Below are 17152 nucleotides of genomic sequence, written 5' to 3'. Positions count from 1 at the left end.
CAAGATTTCAAGCGGTAGTGAATGCAACATCAAGCCAACATGAATAAATCATTTTGTGTGTGCACTCATGTGGCTGCAGAAACCTGTCTGAGCTCCCCAAAAGGATGCATTTCCAAAAGAAATGGTTACAGCTGGGAAGCAACACAAATCTGTTGTAATGGAAAATGCACAGTGCGTAATGTTGTCTTGAGCGAGAATCAATTAGTCCACAGTAATTCCAACAAATTGGTCAAAGTCCCTCATTGTAGTGCGTCAAAAGAAACATACTAATTATCATCAACAGTTTAAGAAAATTGTTTATGGAAGCAATTTTGTTGCTGCGTTAGGCCATTATCTGTTGATTACACACTTTGCAACAAGCTGGGAAGTCAATACAATTTGGTGGCTGAGGTCTGAGACTGGAGTTAATACTTTGATATTACCACCCTCCTGTAACCGGGGCCAATCAAAGCCTAAATGGAAGTAGGCACTAATGTACATCACAATCTCCTACAGCACAGGCTCGCCACATTAGCTTTGTCCCCTTCTGGGACATTTTCTCCAAATACACACTGTCGGGTGAGCTTCCAACTTAGAAACAGCCACAACACCGTGAAGCCAAATGTGCTACACCTGCACCCGCCATCTGAGATGAATTAAGCTTCCGGGCTCAGTGTTTGACGGCCCACATACCAATCTTTCCCCGTCACTCTGAGGGGAGGGCTTTTTTTGTTGGCAGGTATCGTTTGAAAATCTTTTTATTCTTTGCAGTTTTTCCTTTTTTTGTTTTTAAAGTGGACTTTTGAACTTTAAAAAAAAAAAAAACTAAACCATTTTTTAAATCACATTGATCTGCATATGTACAAACATGATTGCGACAGCTAACGGTGGGAAGCAAGACTAAAAATTTAAATGCATTTGTTTATGTGCTTCCGCTCATTTTCAGTCCTAAAATCAAGGGTGGTGCCTGATTGTCAGCGACAGAAACTTGGGAGAAACACAGGGCACGACTCCAGGTGGATCCACCCTGATAAAGAAAACACTTGCACTTCTGTAAACACAGGCCAAGAAGATTTATGGACAATTCTCCTACCTATTCTATTTCAGTAACTGGGTTTAAAGCCAAAGGGTGACTGCACATGAATGCTGATCCTGAAGGAAGTAAATTTCAGGAGCAGTGGGAGTTCGAGGAGACTTGAATTTACAGAGCAGCTTTACAGTTTGTGAATTGCATTTGCTTGTTTCTTGTCTGAAACATAAATTTGATGCACATGCCTATCCTATTAAATCTTTCAAGAGAAGCATCCTCATACCTACCCTACATATAATTTGACCTCTATAATCATTTAACAGCCCCTCTAACGGCCTATTAAACCTTGCCGAATGATAGGAGAGGTAGATAAAAGGATGAGCAGCTGCAGTTTTCTATGCATGTCATCCCCATGACAACCTCTCAGCAAGCGCCGCTCATTTATTGTGCTGAAAAAAGGAGGGAAAAAAAAAGAAGAAAAGATAATGATTTGACATAGAAGAAGACGAAGGAATCAGTGGAATCTAAATGGCTACACTGGATTAAATAATGAGATGCATATTTCAGATGATACCCAGCCCAGGAGAAAAATCCCTCTCATACAATCTTCCCTAAAGGTATGATTAAAACCGCTCAGAATAAATAGTTCTGCTGCAGTATCTTTCAGAATATAATTAATTGGCAAGTATGCTCAAGAGATAATCTGAAATTCAGACTGGATGAAGACTGGAGGGTAGGTGCAGTGATGCAGCATTTTCAAACAATATTCAAGATTAGGACAAGAGAGCAGAGACGGTGAGATGAGGGAGGAAAAGGAAGCCTCACTTCAGAGGGTGGATAAACATTCCTCAGCCTCACACACACACACACACACACAGTAAACTAACTCACACACCCACACACACATGAACTAACTCAGTCAGTACAATGTGAGATGTGTGTTTTGTAGTGTTGACGTGCTCTGATAAATGGAAAGGCCTTGCTGTATTGTTATCCTGTCTGCTCTGTCAAGGAATCCATCACAGGTAACTGAACACCAGCGATCTGCAGTGAGAAGCTCCAGTCGCTCCGTGTTCAGGTTCTCGTCGGCCTCGCTCACTTCTCTCTGCGCCGCGAGCACATTGCCGATATTAAACATCCTTCGAAGGAATTGTGCCTCAGGGTTGATCAGGTGGACTGTGTGTGTTTATTTTAAAATAATCCATCGTTTTGAACATTTCTGTGTGTAACGGTCGTGAATTTGTTCTGGCAGGACAATTAATAGTTCCTAACACCAGAATGAGTTTAGGTCAACTGGAATCACAAAAGCCTGAGAAAGCTGTTCACTGAGCGACTCGCTGTTTGTTCTTCCAGAGCTCTGAGACCTCTCCAGATTGTACAAGAAGAATTAAAATCCTGGTTTTAAAAGCCACTGCCGAAAAGAAGGGTTGTATTTGAAGCAGACACTATTGTTTTATCAACATAAAGAGGAAGTGAGAAGAAGTGGCACATTTCGTCGGCTCTGAGACAGTTTACTCTGTCTGACTGGTGGCATTAAACTATTCAAGTCCGCACATTTACTTCTCAGCTATTATGCATTTGATTTGTGCCTTCTTATAATGCACTTTAAATATGTAAATCGCTTCAGATAAGTGGTGCTTTTCTGAACAGACTTTAAAAGCTGGCATCTCTGAACACTTTAAAGAGAACAAACATTTCCAAATGGGATTTTATGTCTCATAATACAACTTTTTGTCATCAATTTCAGTTAAAATACTAAATATGACGGGACCCGCATTAGCCTCTCTATAAAGGGCACTACACTGCTCATCTGATTTACACACTCGCATACACTCACACACACGCGCACACGCACACACACGCCTAGTACTCGCATTCAACAATCTCGTCTGGCTACTGCACTGAGACTAATGGAAAGAGAGGGGGGGGGGAGGAAGGAAGCAAATAATAATCATTTGTTTACTGTAACAAAAAGGGGCTGGAGCTGGAGGGGAAAATGGACTCTTCACAGACAGACACTGTTAGTGATTGAGGGCAAGAGGAGGGAGCGAGTCCGTTTAATAGAAATGCACCCAAGTGTGAACAGAGCAAAGCTCCGGCCATCCCAGGCTTTGAGAGACAGCAGCTTCCCATCAGGTCTACCACAACAGAGTGAAAGCCCAGACCCAAAACAGGACTCCGATGGGAATCTGATAAGACAGAAAAAGAAGAAGGAGAAGAAGAAAAAAGGGGATAAAAGATAAAACCAGAATAGACTGTGAATGGACAGTTACCACAGCCCTGACTTATCAGACATATGGGAGATGAGAGGATTTTAAAAGCAGGAGAGAAGGAGGGATGTGCAGGAGGCATTAAAGAGCACTTTGTGTTTTGATAAAGGCAGTTCTCTCATTATGGACGTCAAAATCTTCGTTATCGGAGTCTGTATTAACCCCATCATCCCCCCATACTGTTGGGATGCCCCGATACGACACCACCCTATTCCCTCCGAGGCTGAAGCTGCCCCCGAGGCCGCCACCAGCCTCCAGAGAGGGCAGTTTGATGAGAGCGCCGGAGCGCAGCTGCAGCAGCAGGAAGATACCGGCGAAGGTGGCGATGATGGCCATGCAGCTGAGTACAGCGATGGTGATGGGCAGCCGGGAGTTGAGCTGGAGCTGCAATTTTGGATTCCCCTGGCCAACCATGAAGCTCCCGGGGGACTCGCGCATGTACTGGTTGAGGTGGATGCAGGTGCTGGAGATGGGATCCAAGGAACTGTGTGGAGGGCAGGACAGGCAGGACTGAGGGCTGAGGCTGCTGCAGGTCAGACAGGGCGACGGGCACGGCAGGCAGGCCGGGACGGAAGCTGGTGATATGAAGTTCCCCACGGTGTAGTTGAGGGGCTGAGAGCCCACCGAGTAGCCCGCTGGACACTGTTTCACACAGCCCTGCTGGAAGAGGTAGTAGCCAGCGTTGCACTCTGTGTTACACAGGGAGAAAAAAAAAAAAAACAAAACTGAAATGAGCAGCTGCACACATCCTGAAACAAGTGAGGCGTCCCAAAAACACAGAACCAGGATTCCTGCCCAGACAGCCAGAGAGCACAGAGGCATGATTGGAAGTGTTAAGTTTGAAGAAAATTTCCGTTTCTCACTTTTAGTACTTTGCCACACTAAGAAAACCTGGTGACGGACAGTGTTGAGGTTGTATACGCTGAGTTCAGCATGTTTAAACCAGCAGACATATTTCTATATGCAGCAGGTCCAGATGCAGACCATTGCCTATAATGACAATTAACAGACTGTGGCTGCTGCGTGCGGGTAACAGAGCTGAAAAGGGGAGAGCCAACAGAAGGCGAAAAATCAAATTTACTGCAGCATCTTGTCAAATAGATCAAGAAGTGAGATGAGTGAATACTGCGAGTCCTAATCAAAGTACCCTGTGTACCATGTGAATCAGGTATCATGTATGATAACATACCGTGGGGTGCAGAAAGCATGATTACTATATCAAATGTATCAGGCATCTGTATGTCAGTACCAGTGTTGGCCTCTAGGGGTCAGACTGTCACTGTTTCAGACTTGAAAGTGGACTTCTGTGAGTTGCTGCTTAGTGGCATCCTGAGACCTGGCCTTAAGCTGTATTTCTATTAGGGAGGAGGCAGCAGTATGAACACCATTAAACTTAAATTATGTTATTCAGAAAAAAAGAGAGTCCTAATTAAAAACACTTTGATCTAATCTAAACTTAGATCTTTCAAATTTTCAATCGGGGACTTTCGAGGGCGGCTCGATGAAGCTCACAGTGGAGGCACAATGTGAACCGATTCAGCTGAACACAAAAGATAACATTGTACAATATGATATAAATGAAAAACACGCAGCAGTCTTACCGATGCATATCTGCCTCAGATCCAAGGTCTTGCAACTGTCATTGGCGGGCTGAGTCTTGCTAGAGGAGCTAGAAGATGCTGAGCTGGTGCCATACAGCACCAGGACGAACTGGGTCAGAGTGCCTGTAACACAGATGGGGAAAATAATGAAATTAACTGGGAAAAAGTAGGCCTGTCTAAAACAGTGAGGCTCCCACTCTCCAGAGGGGGGACTTTCTAAATGTATCTTCCTATCATTCTCGCCGAGTACATTTTCATACTCAAGTGCCAAGAAAGGACTCCTTGATATAAGCTGCAAATTTAAAGACACTCTCTACTTAACAAGAGCTATGAAGTGCACGTCTCACACAAATCATTCAAGCTTAAGGCCTTGGGAGAGGTTGCACTTTAGTAAATCACACGTTACCGAGGGTGGAGGTGCGAGCCATTGATCTAGAAGTGCTTTCAGGAGTATTATCTATCTGAGCATTGTCGTTATGGATGTCCAGAAATAAACGGTGATTGTTGGATAATCCAAGGGCAAGCAAAGAATGAAGCATTCTCTCCACTTCTTCATCATGTTTCACACAGTAAGAAAATAGATTGCTGCAGAGATGAAGCAGAGAGCAAAGACAGTTGGAGGTGCCTCTTGATCTCCGTTGTCCTGACGCTGACCTCCAACCTATAAGCCGAACTGTAGACTCAGCAGATTATCGTATGTTAAGTAACAGTCAAATGAGGTTATTTAATGCTTTCCTTGATGACCTCGTGGACGAAATCCAGAGTTGTCTTTTAGGTTGAACACTGTTAAGACAACCTGGCTACGCCTTTCATAATTATCAAAATATGTATCTGAAAATTAAGATGAGACTAATTGCTATGCAGGTTAATATTTGACTGGAACTGAATTCTACATATAAATATCTGAAGCATCTGACATCAAGCATCTGGCCAATTTGTTCCTGTATGTATCTTTTCTGCCATGTAGATAACAACAACATTGCTCTACCATAGTCACTGGCACCCGCCACGTTCTCAATCTCCAGCGTCCAAGCCCCGGTGGGGTTCTCATCCCAGGAATGGGTGGTCATGAAGGCCCAGTCGTTAAAACCCTCAGAGGAGTAGTCATGAGGCCTGCAGGAAAACAATAATGAGTGCAGAGCAGTTTGCGTATACCATTCTCCACTGTCCGTCTCCTTTTTGCCATTTGTTTGTGTCATTGTGCGTCTGTACCTTGGGTGGAGCAGCGTGGAGCGCGTGCCAGCAGGGCTGATAAGGTGGATGGCCAGGTTTCCTCTCCGGTTGTAGGACAAGGTGAGCCGGGCCTGGACGTGCTCCAATGAGGTCACATGACTGTCTGACCCGATGCAGGCGTCCACACTCTTGTTTATAGATAAATGGCTGCCAATGTTCCTACCAAACATGCAGAAGACACACTGAGCCAGGTATTGACGGAACTTGAAGGTTGTGCACCACTTGAGCTGGCTTGTTCCGAGAGCTGGATAAGCAGCAATCCAGGCAAATGTGAGTGAGACGTTCTCTCTGAGCTGCTGTGAAAGGCTGCAAGAGGTGAAGTTTGTGGCCTTGAACAGGATTAGTGTATCACAACCTGTAGCATCGCTGTTCTCTGTGGAAGAAAAGCACCCACTTCTATCAGCCTCCCAAAAGCCTCAAATCCGCTTAGAAGATTACACGCATCCACAACAATTTGGAGGAGGAGGGAGACGCGGGGCTTCAGTGACACAGATGTGCCCAAATTATAGACAAGATGTGGTGTGAGCATTAAAATGTAAGGCTGTTTGAAGAGTCCCTCCTGGTTTGGCTCAATTCCCTTTTTTCATGATGCATTGAAGGGCCACATACAGAAACTTTTTGAAGCAGTGTAACATCTGCAAGGTGCTGCAAAGTACCTGTCAATGAGTCCCAGTGAAAATTCATCTTTACCATTACTGCTATAATAGCACAAATTACTGTAACAGCTAACCCATCCTTCAACTTGTGAATATTTATAATACATATGTTGTGGTGTCCCTAGGCATAGTCAGGAAAACATAAGAGGAAATTTATGCAGAGGTCCTCTGAAGCTGATTTATCATTACGAGCTGACCAGCGCAGAAAGGCGCCCGTGATTTAACCTCTCAAGAAAGCATAATTTGTGACTCTGGTACAAGCCGGCCGTCCATCTTCGCAAGCACACACAAAGAAGGCAGGAACAAGAAATGGAGGGCGAGGTATCAAAGAACTTCAAGGGTCCCTTTAAATTTTCTACAATTTATTTCTTGACATTTGTCCCACCGACACATACCGGTGTTTGCTTTTTTTAAACATTCTTTCACCTATTTTAAATCAATTTCAGAGTGTGTTCCCAGACATCTGGTTTGAGTCTATTCAAACAAACTCACACAGAGTGTGAATCAGTCGTATGAAAAATCTTAACCAACATCAGCCACAACCAAAAAGGTGAGCAGTGCATCGAAAACCCTCTGTGATTTAACCTCTTGAAGAAACTTGGGACTGTGGCGCCGACTGGTCATCTGCTCTTACAAGGACACTCAAGGAAAGGCAGAGGGAGCAATACACAGCAAACAACTGACAACCAGGAAGAAGCAATTGATCACAGAGCTACTCCTTGTGGTCCCTTCCCTTTACGATTCCACAATTTGTCTTTTTAGATTTATTTTCTACCAACATGTACCAAGTCTTAAAATCATTTTTGGGTGTTTGTTCACTCATATCAGCTTTGTTTCTATTAAAACCAACCTTAATGTGGGAGCTGCTAGTCTGGTTTAATTTGAGAAAGTGTGAATACGGTCATTTGAACTCCTGCATCAAACAAGCTGACTGAGAACAGTTTTTTTCCCCCACACATCTTTAACACATATTTGTGTATGAAGATACTTTCCTTTTGAAGCATTTTTCTGCATTTTGACAGTGTTCATGCATATGAGCTCAAAGTTGGAGAGAATATGTCTTTTTGGTATATATTTTAATTTCACTCTCAGCTGCTATAAAAGATCAAACATGTAGTGTATAATCAAAATACTCCGGTTTTGGTCCCTCAACACATTTTTCTGTCCGTTCACTTCCACTGAAACCACATAGTTTTGATCCCTTTAAAAACACATTAAAAACAGTGAGTTTTATTTATGTATTTTTTTTTCTCTGCAATGTTGCCTCGCCTGCCAGACCAATCGGCCTTGTAAGGAAGGAAATTTTGAAAATACCACGAGCTGGTATTTTTGTCTGTTCCAGCAGAGAACCAATAAAAACACAGAGTAATTCCTATGATAAGGGTTGAAAATGTCAAACATCAAACATTTTCACATCTCTGTCTCTCTTGCACACACGCACGCACGCACGCACGCACAGTATTTCCGTTCTGCTGAGCTGTAAGTGAATGTTATTTTTGTTCCTAAACTTGTATTTCTGCATAAAACCATTTAAGGGCAATAGCATTAATGGAAAAAAATTCATCTTTACATAAACTACAGGTGAGGTTCTTTACTAAATAAACAGCAAAGGATCACAACTGGAGTAAATCAAAAATCTGACACCGTACAAAAATACTTAAATGCATCTGAATCAAAGTTGTTCATTTTTTGAAATATACATGACTGCAAAAAAAACCCTGACAAAAAAATCCACTTTGGATTTATGATGTTATTTTTTAAATTTCATTCGAGGGTTTTTTCCTGATAAATATAACACTGGTATTTTGACCGAAAAAAATGAATGGCATTTAATGGGTTAAATGCTGAACATGATGATGGAATTAGTTTTCATGATCAAGACTAAAGTTGGAAAACAAAAAACAACCTGGGAAAATATATTCTAATATTTATGTTTGTATTCATATGGGATACATAAAAAACGTGTATGAAGAACAAAAACGGGAGTAAATGTAATGATGAGGTACATGCTGAATAACTCAAACTGAAGCCCAGGCAAAGCGATGTAAATGGACAAAACACAGGGCGACAGGCTTTCAGGGAAGCAGTATCCTTGCAGCACATCATAAATTATGTACAGAGAAGGAGAACTGCCACCACAACAATTCCACATGCATTTAATTCAAGCCAGCACCTAACATTGTCGTAGAAGTAATGCTGAAGAATATATGTCAAAGCAGCTGCTAAATATTTGTTTTGTTTCTACCTTTTGATGCAATGTTATATACGTCCGAGTGAGTGCCAAGCAAACTCTGTAGGGTGTCTATGTTCCTAAATACGATATGGACCGTATGTAGCGGCGGCCTTAAATACCTTCATGCAATGCTCTTTTTGAAGTTGAAGTATATTTGAAGAACACGTTTATAAATGATTCATGATTTATAGAATGTTTGAGAGTTAGTAGAGTCACAGTCCTTGTGGCTGTTGAGGAGAAAAATAGAGCCAGTGTGCTTTCTGAGCAATGCCTGATTTGTACATACAGAACGAAGGAGTAGTAGAAAAGTCCGTTCACATCTTGACAACCATATAATTCAACAAAAATGTGTTTTTCCTTTAATTCACTGTTGGTGCAGCTTTTCTAAATAAGCAAGACTATTTTGAGAAATACCAAAACATTAAACACTGTAATGCATTTAGCAGAGTACCATGGCCGATTCATGAGGGCGTTTCTAAATCATCAAAATCACTTTTTTAAAAGTGATATTAGAGCTTCCTTACACAGAACATGCGCCGCGTTTTATCGATGTAACATCTTCTGCAAAATGTGTGCACACAAGAGGATTCGTGGAACATTCAACATTCAAACTGAAGATAAGAAATATTGCCGATGCGCTTTTTCAACGAGGCCTTTATTCTGCTACTCTGTCTTAGAAAAGTGCTTATGCAAGCATTTCAGCCAAGACCCCCCCCCCCAGGCAAAAATATAAACACAAGAATAGTTTTGAAGATTTAATTCAAACCATCGAATCGCAATCTAATGAAGTTATTCGTCATTTTACTGCATCAGTAACTGACCGAATGTCAGTTAACTGCTGTCAGAATATTTCATTGGGACTGCAGCTCAAACAAACTTTAACAGTTGTTCAAAATAACACAAATTCACTTATTCAAGTAAAGTTGACTGGGCAGCAGTGTCAGTATTTAATTGTCAATATAAACTTGACTCATTCAAAAACTTTTTTCCTTTTTAGGTTTACAGCCATAGATTTATATCACGAAAGAGACCAGCTTCTGGCAAGTCAGTCTCAATAAGTGCTTTAGCTAAACACCTAAAATGTAAATTGAATAACCTGCGCTGACTGCTGTTCCCAGACGCTCAAACCATCTGCTGTGAGCATCTCGTAGCCACAGTAAAAGAGAGAGAAGCCTCAAAAGTTGGAGGAGAAGTGACAGAGCGCGCATAATGAAGAGATGTCAGGCTGGGTTTAGACGGTGACTCCAGGAAAAAAAAGGAAGAAAGCTATTGAATAGAGAGATCCGGTCTGAACAGTCAAAAGGAGCACGTGAATTTACAAATTGTTATTTACGATTTTCTAAAATTTTCTTTCAAGCTGTGCCAAGTGCCGTCATCCACACATGCTCACACAGACAGGCACTTCAACAGAGCCCAGAGCCACGCTGACGATGAAGATGTGTCACTGCAGCAAGATATGACAGCCCTATTACATACATGAGCCCTGATACATACATCTTTATGTATAAACTCTTGGCTGTGGAAACATTGAGATTCATCTCATCACGTTTCCAAGTCATTGCTTCAGCTCAAGTCAATCAGCAAAGCGGCATCAAAATGCAACTGCATTGAGTGTCTGCAACACCCGATACACGTTCTTAATGAGATTGCACTACATGTAGTATATGGTTTATTTATTTATACTTTCTTTTTCATGTGGCCAGCTCAACTTACTCTGCACTCTTGACACTGCGCTCAATTTTACAAAGTTCAGAGGAACAAATTACTTCACCACAGCTGAGACTTTGTTAGGTGTTTTCAAATGAATTTAAAAGTGGTGAAAATGTCTTGATTTTGATGTAACAGCTCTCATCAATGAGATATATTCAGTGAGGTGTTGCATGAGTGTGAGTGCCGTTTACTCACTTTGGCTCGCTGACCATGGTGATCACACATTTTCGCTGTGGTCCCACACTGGTCCACGTCTCTGCCAGCTTTACAATTGCACTGGCATCAAGCAGACCATATCCATATGAGTGGCTAACTGCAGAAATTAGGAGGGGGGAGGGGGGAGGGTGTGGGGGGGGGGGGGGGGGGGGGGGGGGGCAGTACGACATGAATGTCAGCCAGCAGAATGTTGTATCCTCACTTCAGGAGGATATTATACTCGCAGAGTATTGCATTTTAAAAATCTCACTAAACCTCTGAGTCCAGTTCCAGCAATTTGCATTTCTAATGATGTTTTGATTTATGAGATGCACAATAAGTCAATGAGCCTCAAAGGACTCTCAAACTGCAGGGTGGAGAAGAAGAGAACTCGGGAGAAGTTGTTGTACCTTTGCGTCCAACCCCATTGGTCCTCCAGTCATTTGTGAGCAGGTGGGCCGGGTGAGAAGTTCTCACAACCAGATGTTGCATATCCCTCCAGGTCAGGTTTTTACTGGAACACGTGTACATGCAAGCAGATACACACACAGACACAGGCACAGGCACGCAGTAAGACTCTGGCTTACAAATCAAGGGCAGCGGCAGATCAAATGCATGCCTGAAACAATACACCCCACAACCTGAACTTGCAGGTGCACGATTGACTAAACACAGATTACAATACAATGAATTACCAGTCATATTTTCTCTGATTAACATAAAATTTTCATTCAACATGGTTTTGAACTCAATTTCTGCCCTCCGGCGAAATGTCTTGTGAAGAGTAAACCTGACAAATTGTTATTCTTCCTCCTCTTTCAGTAGTTAAACAGGTTTTGAATAGACCACAAATGAACTTGGGGTAACATAAGGTCTCACCTGGGTTTGCTACTGTACTGTGATTAACTACATACAGGCTTTAAGCCCCTAACTATTATTGTGAAATTAAAAGTAATTGTGTTTATCGCATAACTTTGCTCAATCATTTTCTCTTAACAATTAATTTTCAATTTCAGTCTTTTTCTATCACCTCGTTCTGTTTTGTTATAGGACTAATGACTCATTTTCTGTGCTGTTCTGACGACCATGTTTGTTCCTCCATTAGCGCCGCCTGACTAGATAAGAATGATTAACACTCGCAGCCAAATTGCAGTTTGGACGTTGCAGATGAAGGGTTAAAAAATAATTTAGTAGAAGTTATTTACATTCTTAAGTGTATGTTTCGGTCAATACGGATTCTTCCATTGAATCATTTCTGCCCAATGCAATGAGGTTGTTTTGTAAGGTAATGTGTTTTCTCTTCCATAGGACTGACTGACTTTAATAAACCAAACTAAGAGAACTCAGCAGACAGAAGCCTGAAGTAAAGCTGCGGAGCCAAAAAGAATTGCAAGGCTTGGTCAGACATACAGAAAATTTGTGATAAGCACTTACTTGGCCTCAAGGGCAAGAGCAATGATCCCAGCAGCCAGGGGGGCAGAGGCAGAGGTGCCTGTGTGGGAGTCTGTGCATTTTGATTTCAGGTCTGTAGTCACCTAAGGAAGATGAACACAGAAGGCTTAAAAAGACAAAATCCCGCCACTATTACATTCTTCTTCTTATTTGAAGGTCAAAATAACCCCACAAACAGCTTGCATTTCACTTACTGCAGTGTCAGGCTAGAAAACATCAATTCCTCTACTTATTCACTTTCATTACTTGGGCAAATCCTCATATTATTGTAATACACCTAAACCTTAAGAAGAACAGTACTTTGTCTCCATATAGAAACAAAATATATAAATGTTTTACACGCTGAAAACTTATCTGTCTCTTTTAGGAAAATAAAAGCCTTTAGTCTCCACATATGTTCCTATAGGTAGTTACTGGAGGCAGAAATTGCATGAACTTAGGAGCAAACAGTTGTCAGCAGTAGAATCACACTGAGTAAATGATATAGCTGATGCTCTCCTTCTCTCGAGTACTCGTTTAAGACCAAACTACTCCTGCAGAGATTCCATCACTGACTGTGGTTGTACTGGGCAGCACCCAGGTGTGAATGTCTGCAGCTGCATGAATACAAAGCAAGGCGGTGCAGAACCAGAGTATTTGTCCTCAGTGAAATCCACCTCTTGAAGGGTGAAGGTTACAAAACGCTGCCTTGTGAGAAGCGTCAGTCACCCATTGTACTCTGGAGCAAGAGGATATCATTCTCTGCTACTGAATGAGACAGATACAAAAAATAGTTAAGATCACACATCTGCCCAATGTGCTGACCTCTTCAGGGCATACTGAAACTGATCTTTAAACAGAATTCTAAATGCACCGCCAGTATGATTTTAATGGCCAATATGTATTCAGGACGTTCAGGAGCATATCGTTCTTACTTAAAATCGAGAGAGATATGTGTGATTTAATATTTTAAAATTTTTTTTAAAAATCCCTCTAAACAGACAGGGAGATATTGGCTCCCCAGAGGTCTCACCATCTCTCTTTAACGCCAGTTCTCCATCCCCAGGTTCATGAGTGACAGCACAATTAAACAAGTACATCACCGCAGCATTAAGGGAGCAGCCACATGTCATGGAGATGTCATAAGCTGTCCTTCCCAATGGGATGACAGCGAGATAGCACGTTATAGAAATGAAGTGTGTATGTGAGCGTGCGTGAGAGCATTTCTGACTCAGAGATCTAAAGTTTGTGAACAGAATGTTAAGCAGCAACAGAAAGCCAGATGGAGTTTCAGATGGTCTCTATTCATAATCATTTTAATGGGCCAAGGCTGTATGAATGGAGACAATGAGTGTAAAGTCCTGCAGTGATTCTGAGAGCAGACATGGATAAAAACTGCTGATCCGAATGATAATGATAAAAATGATAATTGCTATTCACCTTCCCAATGTAAGACTTTAAAAGCAATTAAACTCTGACTTAAGACCCATTCTATTTGGTTAATAGTGCAATCTCATTAAAATGTAGTAATGCTCCACTAATGTGCCTGACAACACCTCATTTAAAGCCCAACTCACCCAAAAGCACAAACGGCTATTTAAGTCCAAACTTACATACTTGTACTGCACTTAGTGTGGGAGACAGAGCCTTTTGTTTTTATATCAATGTTAACAGTGGCGCAGATGTTTTTTCTTTTCTTTTTCATTTAACATAACACAGCCTTATAACTTGATTAACACTTCAAACATGCTCTATTGTTATGACCTCAGACTTTTAATAAAACATTTCAGCAGCTGCTGGTAGGCAGCTTGTGGCTCTGATAAACTATGGAAATAAATGCTGCCATCATGATGATCATGATGAAATATCTTACTGGAGACAAGCAGGCAGGAACTTGGCACAATAGCTTCAGAGCAAAAGGCCTGTGTGGGTGAAGAAAGGAGAAGCAAGGAAACAGGGGATACTAAACACCGCAGCAACTTACTATCTGTTTCTCGTTGAGGTTCCCGGAGCTGTAGGTGGTGGCGAGGGTGGAGGAGCAAGCCTCGCTGTACCAGGGGACGTTGCCATTTTGAGTAGAGCTGCTGATAGAGAGGGTGTAGATGCTGTTGGTGTAGCCATCACAGTTACAGCTGTCCTTCTCTCTTCCGCCATTGCCCGAAGCCCAAACAAAGATGGAGCCTAAGCCACCGCGACCCTGAAGAAAAAGCAACCACACATGATATAATTCATGTATTCCTCTGACCACGATTACCTGGGAAACATGTCATTCAATCTTTGAATTTCAATAATAGGAGAGTAAATCAATTCAATGGCTCATTTCAGATCACGCCCATTACAGCTCAGCATACATCTCAGAGCCCAGGGTGGTCACTCAGTAATTTATAAAGAGCTAAATATCTCATGAGAGCAATGCAATACAGAAGGCACTACATGACAACAGCTCATCTTAATAAATCACAGATCCTCTCAGCCTTTGAAGCACACTAATTTCCATCTGAGAGCTGCTTTATTGTATTGAGTGGCACTGTCTCTCTACATTGATCAATCCCAGCCATGCACCACCCACACCGCCATCTGACAGCACTGTCACCGAGGCAATTTTCTTAGTAGTCAGTGTCAGTGGTTCCAATGAGCTTTATGGCACATGCCTTGAATCCTAGCGCTCCATAACAAGAGTCAGTGTTGGCGGGATAAATGTGTTTATCCAAGGAGAGCAGATGTGAGGATCCGGGGTGTGATGTGTATATTTATTAATCTGCTAACTTGTTGTTTCAGAATACATGACACCGGCCTGATGCATTCATACAAGAGCTGATGCACAACAACAGGACTGATGACTGCACTTGCTCCACATTCGATGCATTATTATTGTTAGATGCTGACAAACTAGTTTCCTGAATTCCTCTTTTAAAATCTCTCTGCATGTAAATGCAAATAGATAATCAGGCGTTTGGAGGCTTTTAATTAGAAATTCTTGTCAAGTAATTTAAAGCTCCAGTAACTGTTTAATTTGAATTCTTTCAACCTTGTTTTTTTTCCAAAATATTTCACACTTGGAGAAACAGCATGCTGACTAACTGAAAGCACGGGAAGATAAAAGATGACCTGGCAGTTTATGGAGTGCCCTTTCACTCACAATAGATATTAGAGGAGAAAATAAAATATGAAAGAAAATGGAAAAAACTCAATTTCTCTCAGCGCAACATCGATTCATTTTTCAAGATTTTTCTGCCCTGGTGGCTTTTAGAGGACATTCCTTTCCATTCATAATTGTCAGGGTCAAAAACGGCTTTGTTCTTCTTGCTTGTGTCCTCTCATGCTTGAACTGTTCGATTACTGACTGCTGAAAGGAAACAAAACGCAGGCAGCAAATATTTTCTGTCATACACAAACACACACACACATACACAAACTCACACACACACCTCGGTAACTCCACGCAGAAAGGCTTCTTTGGCGAGTTTGGCAGGTCCGTCGACTGTTTTGCCGTCATCCTCAGGGCCCCAGCTGGCGCTGTAGACGTCGATGTGTTGGGGATTCAGACTGAGAGACTGGGCTTCCACCATATCTGTTACTTCACCGTCCAACATACGAACACCTGCAGCCATGGCACCAAATGCAAACACCCACACAGACACAAACAAAAAAGAAATGTTTCTTAGCGCTTTTACATTGCACATTCACATGTTCTATTGATATTATACATAAATGAATTAATTTTCAATGAAATTAAAAACATTATAAACATGGAACCGAAGTAGGAATTCACTCTGGGATAAAAGTAAGTGTTGGAGGTGAAACAAGGGGCACATATTTTAATGAAATGTTTTATATGAATATTCTAACTCTTCATTAGTATGTCCTACACAACAATAAACATGTTGTTGAAGCTGTTTCAATCTGACAATTCCAGTGCATTTCTTTTACCTCAGGAGCTCCTTCACCTTTGACTTCCGCACGCTATGGTCTGCACAAGTCAAAAATATCTAAGGCTCCAGTCTGAGAATGCTCTTCCTAAGTATGAAAATTCTATAAAAATGTAGGGGTGTTGAGGTAACCTCGACCAAAGGTGAATCCCAGATCAAACTGTGATAAACAAGAACAGTGAATAGAAGAAAGAATATGCAATGATTTAATCTATTAAATGCAAAAAAAAAAAGCTTTAGTTAAACCCTAAACGGGAGGTTTTTGGGTGTCATACAGATGATGACGATCATCTTGCCGAATGACATTCCATTCTGCAGCTCAGTGTGTCAGGATACAGTTGATTTGATGTTTCACCACAGGAAGATGATGGGCCAAAGCCCTGCTGCTTTAGCATCTACATATACACACTTTCACATTTGATTGTCAGGGTGCACAACACATATGGATGTTTAGCATATGCATCTCATGCAGTGGTCCATGGAAGGATGCGCTCTTGGTGCTTATTTGTACTTCTGGTCCTTATGAACGCTAAAAATTTGAACCCAAAACGATCTGTATTGATTTTCTTTGGTGCTTGAGGTAGACTGAAAAAAACCCGAATGAAATGAGATGAAATGCATCAAGTGTGAACAAGCTACTCAAGTGTAAAGCAGATTTTTAAAACTGAGGAGTTAAATTAAAAGATGACAGAAACCATAGGACATCTTCCTCTTTGTGTCAGGGTAAAATTAGTACATCCATCAGAGTGTAAATTGGAACAGACTTGTTCTCATTTCAGAAGAAGTAAACAACCTTGCCTGTATCTACTGGCAGGCTCCAAGTCAAGCTCATTTATAATGTCAATTGAAAGTGAGAGCAGAAGAAGTGCTGCACTAGAGAAAGTA

General features: G+C 41.6%; 1 protein-coding gene across 2 annotated transcripts in view; it reads right to left on the bottom strand.

Annotated features, from left to right (window-relative positions):
- The window catches only part of furina (furin (paired basic amino acid cleaving enzyme) a), an 81568-nt gene continuing 64416 nt past the window's right edge, over nt 1-17152 (bottom strand). For both annotated transcript variants that reach the window (XM_080458376.1, XM_080458377.1), the window contains exons 8-16: nt 15767-15939; nt 14323-14535; nt 12342-12442; nt 11318-11421; nt 10908-11025; nt 6093-6272; nt 5869-5993; nt 4881-5003; nt 1-3968 (exon numbers count right to left, since the gene is read on the bottom strand). In XM_080458376.1, the coding sequence (XP_080314502.1) occupies nt 3361-3968; nt 4881-5003; nt 5869-5993; nt 6093-6272; nt 10908-11025; nt 11318-11421; nt 12342-12442; nt 14323-14535; nt 15767-15939 (1745 nt within the window). In that variant the 3' untranslated portion in view covers nt 1-3360. The remainder of the gene's footprint in view (nt 3969-4880; nt 5004-5868; nt 5994-6092; nt 6273-10907; nt 11026-11317; nt 11422-12341; nt 12443-14322; nt 14536-15766; nt 15940-17152) is intronic.

The sequence above is a fragment of the Lipophrys pholis genome (genome assembly GCF_963383615.2).
Source record: "Lipophrys pholis genome assembly, chromosome: 2".
Classification (NCBI taxonomy): Eukaryota; Metazoa; Chordata; class Actinopteri; order Blenniiformes; family Blenniidae; genus Lipophrys; species Lipophrys pholis.
Note: the sequence above shows the minus strand (reverse complement) of the source record. Positions and strands in the feature narration are given on the sequence as shown.